At 45.8% G+C, this 20,300-nt stretch overlaps 1 protein-coding gene across 5 annotated transcripts in view; it reads right to left on the bottom strand.

Annotated features, from left to right (window-relative positions):
- The window catches only part of BEGAIN (brain enriched guanylate kinase associated), a 227,605-nt gene that overhangs the window by 148,246 nt on the left and 59,059 nt on the right, over positions 1-20,300 (bottom strand). For 3 of the 5 annotated variants that reach the window (XM_073638405.1, XM_073638407.1, XM_073638406.1), the window contains exon 2: positions 14,223-14,312. The exons of the other annotated variants lie outside the window; for them this stretch is intronic. In XM_073638405.1, the coding sequence (XP_073494506.1) occupies positions 14,223-14,312 (90 nt within the window). The remainder of the gene's footprint in view (positions 1-14,222; positions 14,313-20,300) is intronic. 5 annotated transcript variants of the gene reach the window in all.

Raw genomic sequence — 20,300 nt, 5'->3', positions numbered from 1 at the left:
ACGAATGAACGTAGAGCGGAATCCGCGGCTCTAAAGGATTCAGACTTTTTCCAGCACAGAGCACCGGTTACCTCAATCTTATTGCTGTGTTTTATTAGACATTCGTTTGCTCGTCAGTTTAACTTCAGGAATTAATGTTTCCATTCAGTGACAGTAAGCAGAGGAAGACGTGCAGGCTGGATCTTATGCATACATAAGGCCAGATAGGAGATTGCTAAAGGTAAATGTAAAGCAGTCATACCATTAATCTCACCAGTATCTCAGGGGCCTCAAGCCATTGTTCTCCCAGCCACTAGAACCATTGTATGGATGGGGATAGTAGATCCAGGAGAGCCATCACCACAGGGGGTCTCACAAGCAATCCCAGGTGATGGGCTTCTGGAATATTCTTCATTCCTTGAGCTAAAGGCAAATGTTTAAGGGGGAGGGTGTGAGGGAGGGAGGAAGAAACCACATGTTTTAGTCAGGGAGTTGGGAGAGTGACGTCGAAGGGAGAGGATCTAGGCTGAGGTCCTGGAGCCATGGATGGATGACCTATGGAATTTGGAGATCGGTTGCTGGATGGGCTGGACACACGTGCTACAATTGTGGGATTTGTCGTCTGGATTTGATGAACTTTCTTAAGGACTATTGCTGCTCGATACATGGGCTTCGGTCATGTTAGCTATCATCTGGAGGAGCGTGCACTGTGACTGCAGACTATACTGGAGGGAGATACGAAATCTGTGGGCCAACCAAAAGTTGGGAGACAGTGAGTATCGCCTGGTACGGGGGCAGTTGAACTACCAATCCCGGGTTGAGAACTTGTGGACTGAGAGCATTGTATTTTGGCCATTTTCCCTGGAATTGTTGTAAAACCATGGATGTAAGGAATAAAATATTGTTGCATCGTTAACCTGCCTAGGTGATTATTACAACCCACAACCTCAGATCTTCATGAGTGGTGGCAGCAGATGGGATCACCTATCTCTGGACAGCATACCAGGGAAAGTTACTGGGCGGTGACACGACAGAAAAGATGGCAGACTCCATCTACAAGAGGCTCAAGAAGGGGGAGCTAAGAGACCTTTGCTCTGAGATAGAGCTAGAGTGGTTGCTGGAGGACAACCGGGCGACCCTAATACAACGCTTGGATGACTGGGACCATGAACAACCATATGAGGAGGTCAGTTCAGACATGGACAAGGGACCACAGTTCAGGGCTGTCATCCAGATGGCAGAGGATCGACCAACTGAGCTGAGGCAGATGCTGGACGCACTAGGAGAGCAGGCCGCGGAGATAGAGCGGGCGTCAATGTTAAGCAGATATCTAGGTGTGCATGTAGCAGTACCCCTACCCGACTCAGCGCAGTGAACAGTGGATAACATGAGAGAGGAGCCCTCATCTTTAAGGTACCGGGATATACCACAGTTCAATGAGGACACCTTGTATTTTGATGAACATTTCCGGTTATTCCAGAACATCTGCCTGCTGCATGAGGTGTCAGTCAGTGATTGGCCCAGATTTTTGAGTGTTAGCCTGACCGGAAAAGCAAGAGAAGCTTTTAATAACCTGTATTCTGGGGATCAGAGATGTTACTATACCGTTCGCAGTGCATTACTAGAGAGGTATGCTGTCACGCCGGAAAGTTTCTGGAGACTGACAACCCCGATGCACACATGCATCAGGAGTTTGCCAGCACACTAGGTACGGCATGCACTCGGTGGCATCATTAACCTGCCTAGGTTATTATTACAACCCACAACCTCAGATCTTCACAAGTGGTGGCACAGGTGGGATCACCTATGTCTGGACAGCATACCAGGGAAAGTTACTGAGCGGTGACCTGGCAGAAGAGATAGCAGACTCCATCTATAAGAGGCTCAAAAAGGAGGAGCTAAGAGCCCTTTGCTCTGAGAGAGAGCTAGAGTGGTTGCCGGAGGACAACCGTGCGACCCTAATACAACGCTTGGACGACTGGGACCATAAGAAACCAAATGAGGAGGTCAGTTCAGACGTGGACAAGAGACTACAGCCCAAGGCTGTCATCCAGGAGGGATGGTAAAATGGAGTGCAAAGGAAAAGGAAAGAAGGAAGCGAGTTGGAGGGAGGAAGAGAGAAACAGAGAAAGTGGAAGGTGGATGGAGACAGAGGGTTAGGCACAGAGTGGGGATGGAGGAAGGGAGAGAGAAGGATGGAGAGAAGAAGGAAGAGAGAATGAGGAGAGAAGGAAAAGAGGGGGAGAGAAGGAAAAGAGGGGAAGAGAAGGAAGAGAGAGAGGGAGAAAGGGGGAGAGGAGAAAGGTGGAACAGAGACGAAGGGTGAAGGGAGAGAGAACAAGGGAAAGAGGGCAGGAGGAGAAAAGGAGGCGTGAGAAAGAGTGAGGATGAGAGAAGGAAAGAGAGGAAAGGAGAAGGAGTGAGGGGAGAGGTAGGGAAAAATATAGAAAAAGAGGAAGAAAGACAAAGAGGGAGGGGGAAGGAGAAAAAGAGGCAGGGGGAAAGGGTAATGGAAAGAGAAGGAGGAAGATGGGGAGAGAGAGGTGGGGTGGTAAAAAAGGAGCGAAGAATTGAGAGCGATGAAGTGAGGGAGAAGGAGTGGGGAAGTGAGAGGAGAAAAATGGTAAAAAAGAGGGAGGAAGAGAGAAAGAGACAGTAACATAAGGAGGAGAGACAGAAGGGGAGGAAAATAAAATGTAGAGAGACAGTAATGCAAAAAATAGAAAAGTGTAAATTCAGCGTTGTAAATTTCTCACGCTCAAGGTGTCGGCAAAAGAAGTCAGCGCATGCGCGGTGAGAACTTTCCCATGCTCGCGCTGACGTCAATGAGGTGAATTAAGTTCATATGACATGAACCCCGCTCAGCTTGATGTCGTCACAGCTACTATGCAGCCTGCCATCTAGATGTAGCAGAGCTAGACCCGTCGCAGGACACATGGGTTATGTTCTTCACATCGGAAAGGTAAGGATTAGGTTGGTTTATTATTTTATTTTTATTTCAGGTGACATGGGATTCAGAGGAATGGGCGTAATGGTAAGTAGGGTTTAATTTAGAATATTAAAGGAGTCTGTGTGTTTCTTTCAAATAAAATATTTTATTCTCGGTGTGGGTGTTTTTATTTCACATTTCACTTTCACTATGGGGTTAGTAATGGGGGTGTCTTATAGACGCCTCTCCATTACTAACCTGGGCTTGATGTCAGCTGGTGTTTGTAGCTGGGAGGGAGCCAATATTCATAGCCCCTTCCTAGGCTATCAATATCAGCCTGCAACTCTCTGCCTAGTATTTGCTAGCTGTTAAAATAGGGGAACCCCACATAGATTTTTTGGGGGGTCCCCCATTTTAATAGCCAGTAAAGGCTAAGTATTCAGCTTCAAAACGTTTTTTTTCTCACATATGGGTATGAGCCCTAAGTATCCCAGGAGACTTTCTGGGTGTGGTGCACGGAGCTATGATTAAAGGTTTTTCAACCCAAAATGAGTAAGCATTATGGGTTTCCTTTTATAATATGTGCACATTCTCCCATTTTTTTTTTATCTTATATGATTAAAGACTAAGTTTTAACTACTTTCCTTTGGTGCTGGAGAACATCTCCTTTTGGACCATTGAGAGAGAGATTAAGGTTAAGAGGGAGGGAAATTTTCAAAATGATTCATAGGAACCTTTTCCCACTTTGCCATTTCTTGTTGGGCCATGTAGCCTACACATGAAGATTACCAAGGTCATTGTTGCCTCCTCACCATGTGAGTCTTACAAGTCTGAATTAAAAAAATGCAAAAATTCAAAGACCATCATCACATTGTTTATTACAAGGGTCGATTCGATCAAAGCTTCAACTCCCTTTCAACAAAAACTACCCATATCTCTCAAACATTGATTTCATGCTTAAAGAGATATTGGCCGTCCCAGGATATTTTCTCCTGTCCTCGTTATTGGTCGTCTTATTCTGGAGATATTTTCAAGAGCTCATTGATTTTCATTGTTAAATCTTGCCTTGAAAACCAGTACCTGAGAGACAGAGAAGACTTTCATTTGGAAAGAAAGTGAATCATTACTATTGTACATGGAGGTCACTCCACTCGTTGTGTAATATTGTCAAGGTGAATTTTTTTCTCATTTTTTTTGTTTTAAATAAAAAAGCCACGTTTATATTTTAAAAGGCTGAGTTATGGGAGATATCTAAGAGTTTTACAATACATTCGTTTTGCCTACAAACTCTTTGGGGATATAGATTTCATCAAACAGATGACGTTCCTAAAATAATTATTTATTTTTTTATGAGTCATTTTTAAATTGAAATGCAAAAGTATGGAAATGTAAGAACATACATAAATGTAAGAAAAATAGTAGTGTGCATAGGCTCACAGTGTTATTGTGACACTCGGGACCTGGAGAGCCCCCAAATCCCCTCTGTTCCATACGAGGAGACTGCTATTATGTTGACTTTGATGATTGAGAGCCCCTATTACATATGTTGCGTCAGGGGCCACTCCTGCATAATTAAAACCATATTAGGGGCTATGGATTGAACTTAAATAAATAAACGCCCTGTAATGCTATGGCCTCTAATTAAGTCTGAGGGGGACCTACAATTTCACCCGACCCAAGCCCACAAAAATACTTCTGTCCTATTCTGTCCTTCCTGTCACATATCATTACACCATACTTGCCAACTTTTGGAAATTGCTTTCAGGGAGATTCTATAAGGTGGTGTTTTCAACCCACCACTGATTTTTCTTTTACAGGTGACACTTTTTTTGCATCAAACACCCCCTTACAAGGTTTTTTTTTACATTAATGTAATTGGGGGAGTGATGAGCTTGAAAAAATTGGCAATTCTTTTGGGAGTCCAGGCAGTCTTCCCTTTTTCTGGGAGAGTTTTACTTCTACCTCAGCACCTGCTTCTTTCATGGGGGTCAGGGGATCTGCTTTCTTTGCTTTATAGTTCCATTCTTCTAGCCAATGAGAAAGTTTCTGTGGGGTCTTCCTGCAGGGGACGCCGTTCATCTCCGGCATGGGGCAGAACTTCATGGAGACAGGATCAGAATTTCACCATTCATCTAGAGTCCTTACAGAAGAAACTTCTTGGAAATGGTGACAATTCTTTAGGAAACTGTGCCCTTTTTTTTTTGGGTGTAGTCGTGTAAGTAAAGTAGTCTGTCGCCATCTCTCATCCTGGCTAACAGGATATAAGTATAGGAATCCTGTTGGGTAACAAGTGGCACAGGCCAGTTCCTACAGCAGCTATACCATATAGTGTAGTGTGGTGCCATGGCAAATGAGAAGGCAAGAGCAGTAGGGTTGCACTGCCTTGTGCGAGAATTGTGGGAGTCCTCTCTTTCATTGAGACTAGACATTAGTACACATTACACAACTGTTGTTCGCAAAGAAAATAAAAAAAAATCTTAGTACAGTACATAGGTCTATCATAGACATATTTGGCTTTGTTGTTTTTTTTAAACTCTGTACTGTAAGAATAATGGTATGGTCCATAGGCAGAAAACTTACAAGCACCTGTAATAATAAATTACGTGTGGTGTTTCCGCACATGACCTTGGCAGACAGCCGCTGGCCAGTGCACTGATGTCAGTATGGCCGAAACATCACCACAGTAGTCATCAACTGGCTGCCATGGGAACATGGGAAAGTGGTGCTGAACTCTATGAAAAAAATACCCTCTAAGTTCTCACAGTCCTCCTGCTTTGGGGCCGTGAGCAAGGTTGGGGGGGATGTGGAACATCCCGGTCCTCTACATGACATCTGCCCACCTCGTCTAACGTCCAATGGTTACGTGTCACAGGTGTGTCAGGTTTGACAGACAGTCATTCTGGATCCGGCTGTAGAAGGTCGCTGTTCTTGGCCTTGCAGACACCTTCTTGATCCTTTCATCATCCCTCCCTCTCTAGGACCCAGTGGTGATCTCCACCTTCTGCTGCTAATTAACACACCCTTGCTGGATCTTTAAATACACTTAGCTTCTCCAGACAGTCACTGGTGATAGAGTAAATTCCTCTGTTCAGGTCTGGAATTCTGGCAGTCGGCTAGATTCTCCTTGGAGTTCCTTTGTGGATTGTATTTGTGATCTCTCTGGTGTCTTCTCAAAGCCAAGTGTATCCCCTTGTCTGTTTCGCTGGTTTGTCTTTAGTTGCAGTTGGGCTGACTAGTACTCACCCCTTTCCCTCCCTACCTAGGGCCTAGCTCTAGGGTCAGCCAGGGCTAAGGTATCCTGCTCGGCGATAGGTGTGGAACCTATTTAGGGACGATAGGGGAGTCAGGGTGTTGTTAGATCTGCTTAGGGGTCTCCACTCCCCCTTTCCCTAGTTGCTAGGCTTCCCTCCTATTCCGTCATCGTACGCCGGGTTCTTCCCATACCTAGCATGACATTATGTATGGCAGACGTGAGGAACATTTGTATGAAGCAAATACCGCATACCCTGAGGGTGCTGGCTTTTTTACACAGCAAACACCTGCTGGAAATTGGTACTGTTGGCGTAAGCTTGGATTGCAACAATTTAACCTCTTAAATGCAAGGAGGAACAGTGACCATGGCATCTAATTGGTTGTACAAGGGGCCCCTTTACAACTCCCAGTGGGTCTCCGTGATGATGAGAACCCGATGGGTTGTTTAATGGAAGGCAGGATCCTTATGAGGGGCCCCAATTTGGGCCTTTGCTATGGAGACTCTGGATTAAACCTTTCTTGTGGACCATGTACAGATAAAAATACAGTGCACAATACAATTTCACACTGGTCCTATAATGAATGTGCTTTACACATAATGTACGAACATGCCGAGCCCTTGTCTAGCACTGAGTGTTACTACCGGATCTGGAGCGCGGGGATCTGGCATCGTTATTTGCCGGTAGCGGTGTTTGTTGCTATGCAACGAGCCTGAACATATTCCAGTTGCTGCTTCGAAAAGAAAAAAAAAAAGATTCATTAGAGACTAATAATTAATTACAGTGGGAAATTATAATTTGCCTGTGTATCCCAACAAAGAGCAGATCCTTGGTTACCTGCAAATAGAAGTCCACGAGTCTTCTCGTGTGGATGGTGGGCGACAACCACAAATGGATGCCCTTAAAGAGCCCATAACGGTTGTCAGCTAGTTTTGGGCAGACCCCAAACATCATGTAATTTTTCTTTATTATGAAGGAGTTCTCTCCTATTTATGAACTATACAGTTGCAGGACGATTAGATGAAGACATTTTTGATCCAAGTATCATTATTACGTAACATCTATGAAGATCTCCTGGAATAGCCTTCATAGAGTAACCAAACTTTTACCATTTTTCTGTTGGCACTTTAATTTCCTGCAGATAGGTGGGGTCCAGGTCCTGAGACCCCCACAGATTTCTGAATAGACCCACAAGGAGCGTGCAGCTCAGGATACAGGCGCTCACAGCAGGAGAGGCCCCTGTGCAAGAACAATATATGGGCCCTTTGCAGCCCAATAACTCGTCATAAGGGACAATTCCACCTGCTTTGGATTTGGTAGTGGCCCTCGCACCTCTTGGCCCCCTGTGCGGCAGCTCAGCTTGCACCAATGATGTGTCTGCCCCCAGCTCACTGCATACGCTTTCTATTGAATCCATTCTCTGCTCCGTGTGCCTTTTAAGCTGCGTACCTCTACTGAGCTATCGCTGAGGGGCTCAGGACTCAGACCCCCAAGGATATGCAGGCAATGAAATATGAGTAAATATGGTGAAAGTTTAGTTACTCTTTAAGAGCCATTGCCATAGATAACCCCCACAATCTCATTAACAAAAGTCTACGTTCCCCCCCAAAAAAAAAATATAGGACTAGTAAAGCGATTTCTGCAAAGAACAGATTATAGAAGGGAATAAAAGGACACTATTATGTAAAGATGTGATACTACGTCTCGTAAACTGAATATTATCAGAACATGAAACTTCCAGAAACCAAACCATAATAACTGTATATAACCGGAATCATGCAATAGTGAATAGGAAAAGCTGCAGTACCAGGCACAGCCGGTGGGATGCGCTGCATTAGGTAGGTGGGGCCGCAGCAATGCCACCCATGGTTTATTCTAGAGGTTCATTCACATTGCACGATTATAGTGAACGAGCACTCCTAGGATGCTGATTTCTCGGCATACATCGTTCTGCTTTGTTATCTGGTACCACGCTCTGTCCCCTGTTTATTCCCTCTTCTGCTCCCATCACAGTACACTGCCCAGTAATGGCACATCACTGATAACGTGGCTTCTACTGGGCAGCCATTAGGCACCTGAGGTGGAAATAATTTTTAAGGGTTTCACCCACGACAAAGCAGGACTGGCTCGGGGTGTGGGCCCTAAAGTCTTAGTAGCTCCCATTGTCTACCACATTTTTGACTTTACAAGCCAAGATCCAGTTATTTTTTTTCCTCGAGCCTAGAAAACTTACAATGGGGGCGCTGCTATTTGCTTATGTTTCTGGGCACGGGCACATCAGCTGGTTCTTATGCCTCTCTTCAATAATAATATTCATCTGGTCTTTGATTTAATAATCCTTCAGAGCTGTCGCCTTCTGTCGGCCTCACACTTCAGAAACGTAACTATAATTTAAAGACTTCATTTCCAAGTCAGTTCTTTTCTCTGTCAGTTCATGTATTTTCGATTCACATCTGAAATTGCTGTACTAATTTTTTTTTTCCATTTTTATTCTCCGAGCCTTCAAACTCTTAAAGGGATTCTGCACCACAATAGACACATAACTAATATGACGGAGAAACTAGAGCAGCCTGCCGTAGCCTAAAATAAAGCTCCAACAACACCACCAAACTATCATGGGTCTTTGATAATATTGCTCTTTTTATAGGGTCCAAAAAGGCTTTGGAGGCCACCAAGGCTCCAAGGAAACCAATCCACATGTCCACTATAGTTATGCAGAGACCGAGTAAATTTTGACATCAAATAGTAGCTCCTATCCTTGTAGGTAAAGGAGTTGTGGACATTATCATTTCTGCTTGTCCAATTGATTAATTATGTTGATTAAAATCCATGCCTTGCATAGGCCCACGATGGGCCATTCCAATAACTGGATCAATGACCAATCTTCTTGTTACCCATTTTATTCCCCATGTTCAGTCAATCCTCGGTTACTTATTCATTGACACATCATAGTTTCTAACTTTGCTGGAGCAATTATGAGAGGAGTTTGAGACATCTCACCACCATGAATGATTAGATTATGGGATAATGGATTAAAATAATGAAAATGATTTTTTGGTTATTCACAATAAAAAAAAGTAGAGTCCTTCTTTATTTTACGTACGGTCTCACCCCCTCATACTCAACTAAAACTTATGAATTATGGTGCAAGAAATGAATTCTCCAACGTACCCCCTTCATGGATTTCCAAAGACTAGGGAAACCATGAGCACTAGACAAGACAACTTTCCCTACAGCAAAGCAAAGCAGAAGCTCAATGTAAATGAATAACGCTACCTGGTCATAAAAAGTCTCAAAATATATCCATAGGTTTTTTTGAAAAGGACCAGGGCACGAATGGAAAGCAGATTTTATATTCTACCCACACCTTCCTCATGTTCCTGAGCCCATACCCGACATTTCATATTGTATATCTCGTACGCAGCAGAAATAAAAAATGCCTCTCACAATCAATTTAATTGTGACAGCAAACATGACTGATCCGGATACACGGAGCATCCAGAGACGCATCATAAAACAGATCTCCCCAAACCAGGAGTGGCCCGTTCACCAACGGGACCAATTAAATCTTGTTTGTGTTGTACAAGAGATGGAGTTTACAGGAGGCTGAAAAGAAAGTCTATAAAGAAATACAAATGAAAATAAATAGCCAAAGAGAAGAATATGCAGCAGTTCAACACGAAAGGCCACGGGATACAGATACTCTGGCATTTTGAAGTGAGTAAAAAGAAACATCAAAAATCTCAATTATTAACCAATGTCTCCATATTAAGTCCAAAGTTTTTGATGCTGGAATTAAAAAAAAACCTCAAATATTACTCCACCCGCCCTCCTGGTCCTCTGTAATCATGGATCGCTGGTAATGAGCCTTGGAAACGGAGCAACAAGAGCATGCCGCCCAACTGTCCCATATCCAGTGGGACAGCCCCGAGTTTGGGGAGACTTCAGTCATATCTCTGCTTTTAGGACACAGATGCAGTTTTATGCAATGGTAGAAAAGAAAGCATCAACCATTCTCCAGTGCATTCTTAGGCCCAAGAAAGTCCCATGCCCTAGGAAAAGACAGCACCGAGTGGAGATCTGCTCTGCTCATCTGCTGGGGGAGTGAAAGGTACCTTAATAGGGGAAAGGCAGAGTGGGGCATTATACTGAGCGAGTGTGTGTAGCGGCGGGTGGGGGGCTATCAGGGCATCATACAGTGTGTGGGGCTTTAGGGGAATCATAATGTCTTTGTAGGGTACAGCAGGGGCCTCGTTCTGTGTGAGTACATCACTGTGTGGAGGGGCACCTTTGCATGGGCGGACTGTGGAGGCATCTCTGTGTGGAGGGGTACCTTTGCCTGGGGGGACTGTGTAGGCATCACTGTGGGGAGGGGCACCTTTGCATGGGCAGACTCCGGAGGCATCACTATGTGGATGGGCACCTTTGCATGGGCGGACTCCGGAGGCATCACTGTGGGGAGGGGCACCTTTGCATGGGCAGACTCCGGAGGCATCACTGTGTGGAGGGGCACCTTTGCATGGGCAGACTCCGGAGGCATCACTGTGGGGAGGGGCACCTTTGCATGGGCGGACTCCGGAGGCATCACTGTGTGGAGGGGCACCTTTGCATGGGCGGACTCCGGAGGCATCACTGTGGGGAGGGGCACCTTTGCATGGGCGGACTCCGGAGGCATCACTGTGTGGAGGGGCACCTTTGCATGGGCGGACTCCGGAGGCATCACTGTGGGGAGGGGCACCTTTGCATGGGCAGACTCCGGAGGCATCACTGTGTGGAGGGGCACCTTTGCATGGGGGGACTGTGGAGGCATCACTGTGGGGAGGGGCACATTTGCATGGGCAGACTCCGGAGGCATCACTGTGGGGAGGGGCACCTTTGCATGGGCGGACTCCAGAGGCATCACTGTGGGGAGGGGCACCTTTGCATGGGCGGACTCTGGAGGCATCACTTTGTGGAGGGGTACCTTTTCATGGGGGGACTCTGGAGACATCACTGTGGGGAGGGGCACCTTTGCATGGGCGGACTCCGGAGGCATCACTTTGTGGAGGGGCACCTTTTCATGGGCGGACTCTGGAGGCATCACTTTGTGGAGGGGTACCTTTTCATGGGGGGACTCTGGAGACATCACTGTGGGGAGGGGCACCTTTGCATGGGGGGACTGCGTAGGCATCACTGTGGGGAGGGGCACCTTTGCAATGGGGGGACTGCGGAGGCATCACTGTGTGGAGGGGCACCTTTTCATGGGGGGACTCCGGAGGCATCACTTTGTGGAGGGGCACCTTTTCATGGGCGGACTCTGGAGGCATCACTGTGTGGAGGGGCACCTTTTCATGGGCGGACTCCGGAGGCATCACTGTGTGGAGGGGCACCTTTGCATGGGCGGACTCCGGAGGCATCACTGTGGGGAGGGGCACCTTTGCATGGGCAGACTCCGGAGGCATCACTGTGTGGAGGGGCACCTTTGCATGGGGGGACTGTGGAGGCATCACTGTGGGGAGGGGCACATTTGCATGGGCAGACTCCGGAGGCATCACTGTGGGGAGGGGCACCTTTGCATGGGCGGACTCCAGAGGCATCACTGTGGGGAGGGGCACCTTTGCATGGGCGGACTCTGGAGGCATCACTTTGTGGAGGGGTACCTTTTCATGGGGGGACTCTGGAGACATCACTGTGGGGAGGGGCACCTTTGCATGGGCGGACTCCGGAGGCATCACTTTGTGGAGGGGCACCTTTTCATGGGCGGACTCTGGAGGCATCACTTTGTGGAGGGGTACCTTTTCATGGGGGGACTCTGGAGACATCACTGTGGGGAGGGGCACCTTTGCATGGGGGGACTGCGTAGGCATCACTGTGGGGAGGGGCACCTTTGCAATGGGGGGACTGCGGAGGCATCACTGTGTGGAGGGGCACCTTTTCATGGGGGGACTCCGGAGGCATCACTTTGTGGAGGGGCACCTTTTCATGGGCGGACTCTGGAGGCATCACTGTGTGGAGGGGCACCTTTTCATGGGCGGACTCCGGAGGCATCACTGTGGGGAGGGGCACCTTTGCATGGGGGGACTCCGGAGGCATCACTGTGGGGAGGGGCACCTTTGCATGGGCGGACTCTGGAGGCATCACTTTGTGGAGGGGTACCTTTTCATGGGGGGACTCTGGAGACATCACTGTGGGGAGGGGCACCTTTGCATGGGCGGACTCCGGAGGCATCACTTTGTGGAGGGGCACCTTTTCATGGGGGGACTCCGGAGACATCACTGTGGGGAGGGGCACCTTTGCATGGGGGGACTGCGTAGGCATCACTGTGGGGAGGGGCACCTTTGCAATGGGGGGACTGCGGAGGCATCACTGTGTGGAGGGGCACCTTTTCATGGGGGGACTCCGGAGGCATCACTTTGTGGAGGGGCACCTTTTCATGGGCGGACTCTGGAGGCATCACTGTGTGGAGGGGCACCTTTTCATGGGCGGACTCCGGAGGCATCACTGTGGGGAGGGGCACCTTTGCATGGGGGGACTCCGGAGGCATCACTGTGGGGAGGGGCACCTTTGCATGGGGGGACTGCGGAGGCATCACTGTGTGGAGGGGCACCTTTTCATGGGGGGACTGCGGAGGCATCACTGTGTGGAGGGGCACCTTTTCATGGGGGGACTGCGGAGGCATCACTGTGTGGAGGGGCACCTTTGCATGGGGGGACTGCGGAGGCATCACTGTGTGGAGGGGCACCTTTTCATGGGGGGACTGCGGAGGCATCACTGTGTGGAGATACACTGTGGGGACTTCACACTGTGTTGGGGCATCTTTGGGGTGTCATTTGCATGGAGACCATAAAAGAGGTAATAAACTGCATGCGTACACTGAGGGGCTTCATTAGGGAGACTTTTTGTGTGGGTAAAAAAACCTGGGCAGAGTTAGAGGTGTGGCTTAACTGTCAAAAAAAAATTAAAGCGGCGATCTGCACTGTGTGTCCCTTCTTCCTGTTCTTCACAGATGGGAGGTATGATGACAAGAGGGTTCTGGGTAAAGCCACTAATTGTCACTTAATCTAATGTTTTTATTGGCATTATCACCTAAAGAGAAGATCAACTTAAAAAATCCCCAAAAACAAAATGACTGGTTCATTTTACAGCTAAACCAGCCCCCCCCCCCCTCAGGGCACATCTGATAATGCAAGTGCATGAGTAAGTTCTGTAATATTTTACACATCTGAACATACTTTTTCGCCTGGGTAACGATTTTAAATACATTATATGGAAATTCAAAGTTGACCACAATTATGGCCCCATTACTGCTCCTCAAAAAGGACTTTTTTTCATATATTATTCCCACTGATCCCCTGGTATTCTGTTTTTTTTTTTTTTTTTTATTAATATTCGCCACAAGGTTCTAGAAATATGGGCCTTTTAATTCGCTGCTCATTTCTTATGATCTTTACCAAGGGGGCGGTGCTCAGAGGGTAATAATGAAAAGCAGCCTGGAGACACGCCCCAGAGGAACCTACGAGCAATGCCTCCAGAGAAGACCATACAAATTTGCACCAAATAAAAAGTCTAATTTCTCTGGAATCAAATGGCAGATTAAAAGAAAAAAAGGCATAGTCAGGGAAACAACGGGAATAGAATAAGAGCAAAAGCTGGACACTTTTGTCCTGGTGTCAGGTTCTCTTTAAGGGGCTTTCAGCTTTTTCTCCTTAGGGAGAAATTGTCAAATTTTTCTAAATTTTTCTAAAATTATAATATGTAATCCCTTTTTTAAAATTTCTCTCCCTACATGCCCTGACAGCTATAGGATATCAGCCTGTGAGTTGTAGCTTGGCAATAGAAGGAAAGCCACAGACTTTAGACCACTACCTTATATAATGCCATATATCCAAGCAGATTTGTGATTTAGTTGTTTTGTTTTTTTAAACCTTGGACATGGATCATAATGACTGATGAGATGACTATGTGCAAGAACATATCACTAGACCAGGTGCCTCCCTGAATACATAGCATCAGTGGTATCAGAAGTAAAAACAGCCCAAAAGGTCACAAAAAAAAATCAAAAACACAACATTACATGTAGTTACCTGTCCCAGAGGTTAGGAGAAGATTTTGCGTGACTGTCTTGCAGAATTTTAGGTTGCCACAGACAGGTGGGTACCCAGGAATTTCGTACCCTGCAGCATAAAGGATAAACCATGGCTAGATATGGCTCATACAGTATCAAACTCCATCACCAGGATCTACCATGTAAATGACATAACTTAATGCATCTTTTGGGTCCGTTACTTACACATAATGGAAGCTTGTCCCAAAAATCATGAAGATAGTATTCGGTGTGAGGGTCTTACCCTTTAGTCCATATATACCGGCTTTTAAAAATATTTCTGTCCTTCGTAAATCTGGCCATCCTATTGATTTGGTCCTAATGAGGTCACTGAGACCATAAACTCCAACTTCTAGAGCAATGGTCTATCATTGTGATCACTTGTTTAGGGGACAATAAGATTTTATAGATTATTTTACAAAAATGTGGTCAAAATCACTCTTTTATGGTGGTAAAATTGGATACCATGATTCAAGCTTTCCCTAGTCCTGGCAGGTCCAAGAATGGAGTCTACTGGAAATGGCAAAAATATTCACTTCGGTTTCAATTGCCCCCATTTCTGACTCTGGGACTGTGATGAAACCTGTATTAAATTGAAATGCTCTTCACCTTTAAAGGCTGGATTCAGACATGCAGTTTTTGATGTCTTTTTGGAGTGGATCAAAAAGAAAGTCAAGATCAAAGTAAATCCGGTGTAGAACTAGAAGATACACCTGGATCCCAGTGCTGAAGGGGAACCAAACATAACAAGACACCAATATTATAAATGGTGGTAGAGGCCCTCCTAATGACTTTGCATTGGGTCCAGGAGCTTTGCAGAGTCACGTTTGTTTTTCATTTTTAAACTAGAAATGTAATTTAGGTACATTTTGTAATTGGGTTAGTTACCCAATCTTAGTGTCTTCATGCAGAAAATAGGTGTTAAAGTGAGCATTACCAAGTGCATAGATGTGACCCCTGTGCATTACCAAGTGCATAGATGTGACCCCTGTGCATTACCAAGTGCATAGATGTGGCCCCTGTATATCACCAAGTGCATAGGTGTGGCCCTTGTGTATTACCAAGTGCATAGACATGGCCTGTGTGCATTACCAAGTGCATAGATGTGGCCCCTGTGCATTACCAAGTGCATAGATGTGGCCCTTGTATATTACCAAGTGCATAGATGTGGCCCTTGAGAATTACCAAGTGCATAGACGTGGCCCTTGTGTATTACCAAGTGCATAGTTGTGGCCCTTGTGTATTACCAAGTGCATAGATGTGGCCCTTGTGTATTACCAAGTGCATAGATGTGGCCCTTGTGTATTACCAAGTGCATAGATGTGGCCCTTGTGTATTACAAAGTGCATAGATGTGGCCTGTGTGCATTACCAAGTGCATAGATGCGGCCCTTGTGTATTACCAAGTGCATAGATGTGGCCCTTGTGTATTACAAAGTGCATAGATGTGGCCTGTGTGCATTACCAAGTGCATAGATGTGGCCTGTGTGCATTACCAAGTGCATAGATGTGGCCCTTGTGCATTACCAAGTGCATAGATGTGGCCCTTGTGTATTACCAAGTGCACAGACGTGGTCCTTGTGTATTACCAAGTGCATAGATGTGGCCCTTGTGTATTACCAAGTGCATAGATGTGGCCCTTGTGTATTACCAAGTGCATAGATGTGGCCCTTGTGTATTACCAAGTGCATAGATGTGGCCCTTGTGTATTACCAAGTGCATAGATGTGGCCCTTGTGCATTACCAAGTGCACAGATGTGGCCCTTGTATATTACCAAGTGCATAGATGTGGCCCTTGTGCATTACCAAGTGCATAGATGTGGCCCTTGTGCATTACCAAGTGCATAGATGTGGCCCTTGTGTATTACCAAGTACATAGACGTGGCCCTTGTGTATTACCAAGTGCATAGATGTGGTCCTTGTGTATTACCAAGTGCATAGATGTGGTCCTTGTGTATTACCAAGTGCATAGATGTGGCCCTTGTGCATTACCAAGTGCATAGATGTGGCCCTTGTATATTACTAAGTGCATAGATGTGGCCCTTGTGTATTACCAAGTGCATAGACGTGGCCCTTGTGTATTACCAAGTGCATAGACGTGGCCCTTGTGCATTACCAAGTGCATAGATGTGGCCCTTGTGTATTACCAAGTGCATAAATGTGGCCCTTGTGTATTACCAAGTGCATGGATGTGGCCCTTGTGCATTACCAAGTGCATAGACGTGGCCCTTGTGTATTACCAAGTGCATAGATGGGGCCCTTGTATATTACCAAGTGCATAGATGTGGCCCTTGTGTATTACCAAGTGCATAGATGTGGCCCTTGTGCATTACCAAGTGCATAGATGTGGCCCTTGAGTATTACCAAGTGCATAGATGTGGCCCTTGTGTATTACCAAGTGCATAGATGTGGCCCTTGTGTATTACCAAGTGCATAGATGTGGCCCTTGTTTATTATCAAGTACAAAGATGTGGCCCTTGTGCATTACTAAGTGCATAGATGTGGCCCTTGTCACCAGTGCCACAGACTGCCCATCTGCTTTCCCCACAAGCGCTCTGTGACCCTGGCTATTGCACAGCGCTCTCACTACTACAGCCATACCCAGCCCCAGCCTTCCTCACACTGTGACGACTCTGCTCCCCCGACTCTCATAGCTGGGAGACCCCCTACTACAGATGTGGAGTCCAGATCTATGCACTTAGCTCAGCCCGTATTCTCTGCATGAAGGCAGTAAGATCAGGTAATCAGCCATATTACAACATGCACCAAAATTATATTTCTAGTTTAAAAATAGCAAAAAAAAATCCATTTAGTGACTATTTTTACAGTTATGTCAGTGACTGCATTTGTGAATCCAGCTCAATAGCTTCCACTTTGTGTAGCTTAAAGACCTTTCCACTTCCTGTCGACTCCAACTCAAAAATATCTCCCGGATCCGCACATTCCTCAACCATGAATCTGCAAAAACACCAGTGCACGCCTTCATCATCTCCCGCCTCGACTACTGCAACCTCCTGCTCTGTGGCCTCCCTTCCAACACTCTCGCACCCCTCCAATCTATCTTAAACTCTGCTGCCCGACTAATTGACCTGTCCCCAAGCTATTCCCTGGTCTCTCCTCTCTGTCAAACGCTTCACTGGCTCCCCATTACCCAGAGACTCCAGTTCAAGACCCTAACCATGGCATACAAAGCCATCCACAACCTGTCTCCTCCATACATCTGTGACCTAGTTTCCCGGTACTTACCTGCACGCAACCTCCGATCCTCATAAGATCTCCTTCTCTACTCCCCTGTTATCTCCGCTACCCACAATCGCATATAAGATTTCTCCTGTGCATCCCCCCTACTCTGGAACTCTCTACCCCAACACATCAGACTCTCACCGACCAGGGAAACCTTCAAAAGGAACCTGAAGACCCACCTCTTCCAACAAGCCTACAACCTGCAGTAACCACCGCTCCACCATACCGCTGCATGACCAGCTGTACCCTCACCTACTGTATCCTCACCCATCCCTTGTAGACTGTGAGCCCTCGCGGGCAGGGTCCTTTCTCCTCCTCTACCAGTCGCTGACTTGTATTGTTCAAAATAATTGTTTGTGCTATGTATACCCCTTTCATATGTAAAGCGCCATGGAATAAATGGCGCTATAATATTAAATAACAATAATAACACTGTGCTATATAATATGATGACTGCAACATATTAGGATATAAATTGTGATGGGAGTGCTTCTTAACTGAAAGGGGACAGCCCATTTTTAGGGTAAATTGGAAAGGAACAACTTTGCTGCAGAGAACCCTACACCAAAGGCTGAGGATATAGTGTTGTTGTTACCCTTTGCATTTCGAAGAGTAAAATCTGTGACTAAAATCTGCAGTAAAAACATCCGCCAGGTGTAAGTGACATTTTTAAAATCTCATCTTTTCGTGGAGAATCCGTAGCTAGTACACTCCATGTACATTTACCGTAATAAGGCCAAGTGACAACCAATCCAACTCCATGAGAACAAATATGGCTGCCAATAATAGCTGTAAGGCACTTCCAATTTAAAGGGAGCCTGACAACTGACACATGCTGTCCAATCCACGGGGCACGTGGCTATTTAATAACTTCCAAGGATTGAGAGGTACAAGAGACTATTTGGACAGGTGGGTCCCCGGCGGCTTATACCCTCTCCCTACAAGGAACATGGATCGAGCAGCAAGTATCAGCTGTCAGGTTCCCTTTAAAAGAGCAGCTCACAACATGGTTGAAAGAAACATTTTGGAGCAAAATTGAAACATTTGCAAACATTATATCATTCATCACTAAATGACAATCATCAAATCTAAACCATTTGCAGATTTCTACAGATCTGCAGTGTAAAAGGCCGACCCATAGATGCCCATGAGGAGAAAGCACAGTGTCAGGTGATACATTGTTGTCTCTTTCCTTAATTTGAAAACATTGATATACAAAGCAATTGCCACAAACAAAGCAACAGAGATACAGGCTGGTCCATAGACAGAACATGGCACACGCTGATATAATTAGGCGTAATGACTGTGAAGAGCATCTACAGCTCTAGATTGTGCTCCACACACATTTACACAGCAGTACATGAAATGTAATAGGCAAACAAAGGTGCTGGTCTCTGGGATATCTACAGGAATGACTGAACCAGGAAAAAATACAAACGTCTGATATCTCTTCTCACTGAATATGATAAAGAGGTTAAGAAAATAGATCTCTCCAATTATCTCTGAAGCACAGACTACCATGGAAGAAACATTAACCAAAGCTCAGTGTTAGGCTATGTGCCCACGATGCAGAAATGCTGTATATTTTTTCCGCATCTCCCTGGCGGGAAAAACGCATGCGGATTTTACATGCGTTTTTCCCGCCAGGTAGAAGCGTTTATCAAGCGTTTTTGCATGCATTTCTGCATGCGGGTTATCAAGCGCTTTTACAAGAGATTTTAGCATCACTTGGAAAGTGCTTGACAACTTTGTCACACTATATAAATCCATGCAACCGGCATGGATTTATACAGTTATATGAAAAAGTTTGGGCACCCCTATTAATCTTAAGCTTAATGTTTTCTTAAAATTGGTGTTTTTGCAACAGCTATTTCAGTTTGATATATGTAATAACTGTTGGACACAGTAATGTTTCTGCCTTGAAATGAGGTTTATTGTACTAACAGAAAATGTACAATCTGCATTCAAACAAAATTTGACAGGTGCATAAGTATGGGCACCCTTATCATTTTCTTGTTTTAAATACTCCTACCTACTTTTTACTGACTTACTAAAGCACTTTTTTTGGTTTTGTAACCTCATTGAGATTTGAACTTCATAGCCAGGTGTATGCAATCATGAGAAAAGCTACTTAAAGTGGCCACTTGCAAGTTGTTCTCCTGTTTGAATCTCCTCTGAAGAGTGGCATCATGAGCTCCTCAAAACAACTGTCAAATGATCTGAAAACAAAGATTATTCAACATAGTTGTTCAGGGGAAGGATACAAAAAGCTGTCTCAGAGATTTAACCTGTCAGTTTCCACTGTGAGGAACATAGTAAGGAAATGGAAGAACACAGGGACAGTTCTTGTTAAGGCCAGAAGTGGCAGGCCAAGAAAAACATCAGAAAGGCAGAGAAGAAGAATGGTGAGATCAGTCAAGGACAATCCTCAGACCACCTCCAGAGATCTGCAGCATCAACTTGCTGCAGATGGTGTCACTGTGCATCGGTCAACTATACAATGCACTTTGCACAATGAGAAGCTGTATGGGAGAGTGATGCGAAAGAAGCCGTTTCTGCAAGCACGCCACAAACAGAGTCGGCTGAGGTATGCAAAAGCACATTTGGAGAAGCCAATTTCTTTTTGGAAGAAGGTCCTGTGGACTGATGAAACCAAGATTGAGTTGTTTGGTCATACAAAAAGGCGTTATGCATGGCGGCAAAAAAACACAGCATTCCAAGAAAAACACTTGCTACCCACAGTAAAATTTGGTGGAGGTTCCATCATGCTTTGGGGCTGTGTGGCCAATGCCGGCACCGGGAATCTTGTTAAAGTT

Source organism: Phyllobates terribilis, unplaced genomic scaffold (genome assembly GCF_046119375.1).
Source record: "Phyllobates terribilis strain yellow unplaced genomic scaffold, ASM4611937v1 Scaffold_7__3_contigs__length_470593459, whole genome shotgun sequence".
Lineage (NCBI taxonomy): Eukaryota > Metazoa > Chordata > Amphibia > Anura > Dendrobatidae > Phyllobates > Phyllobates terribilis.
The sequence above is the reverse complement of the archived record's forward strand: the minus strand, read 5'-3'. Positions and strand labels throughout refer to the sequence as shown.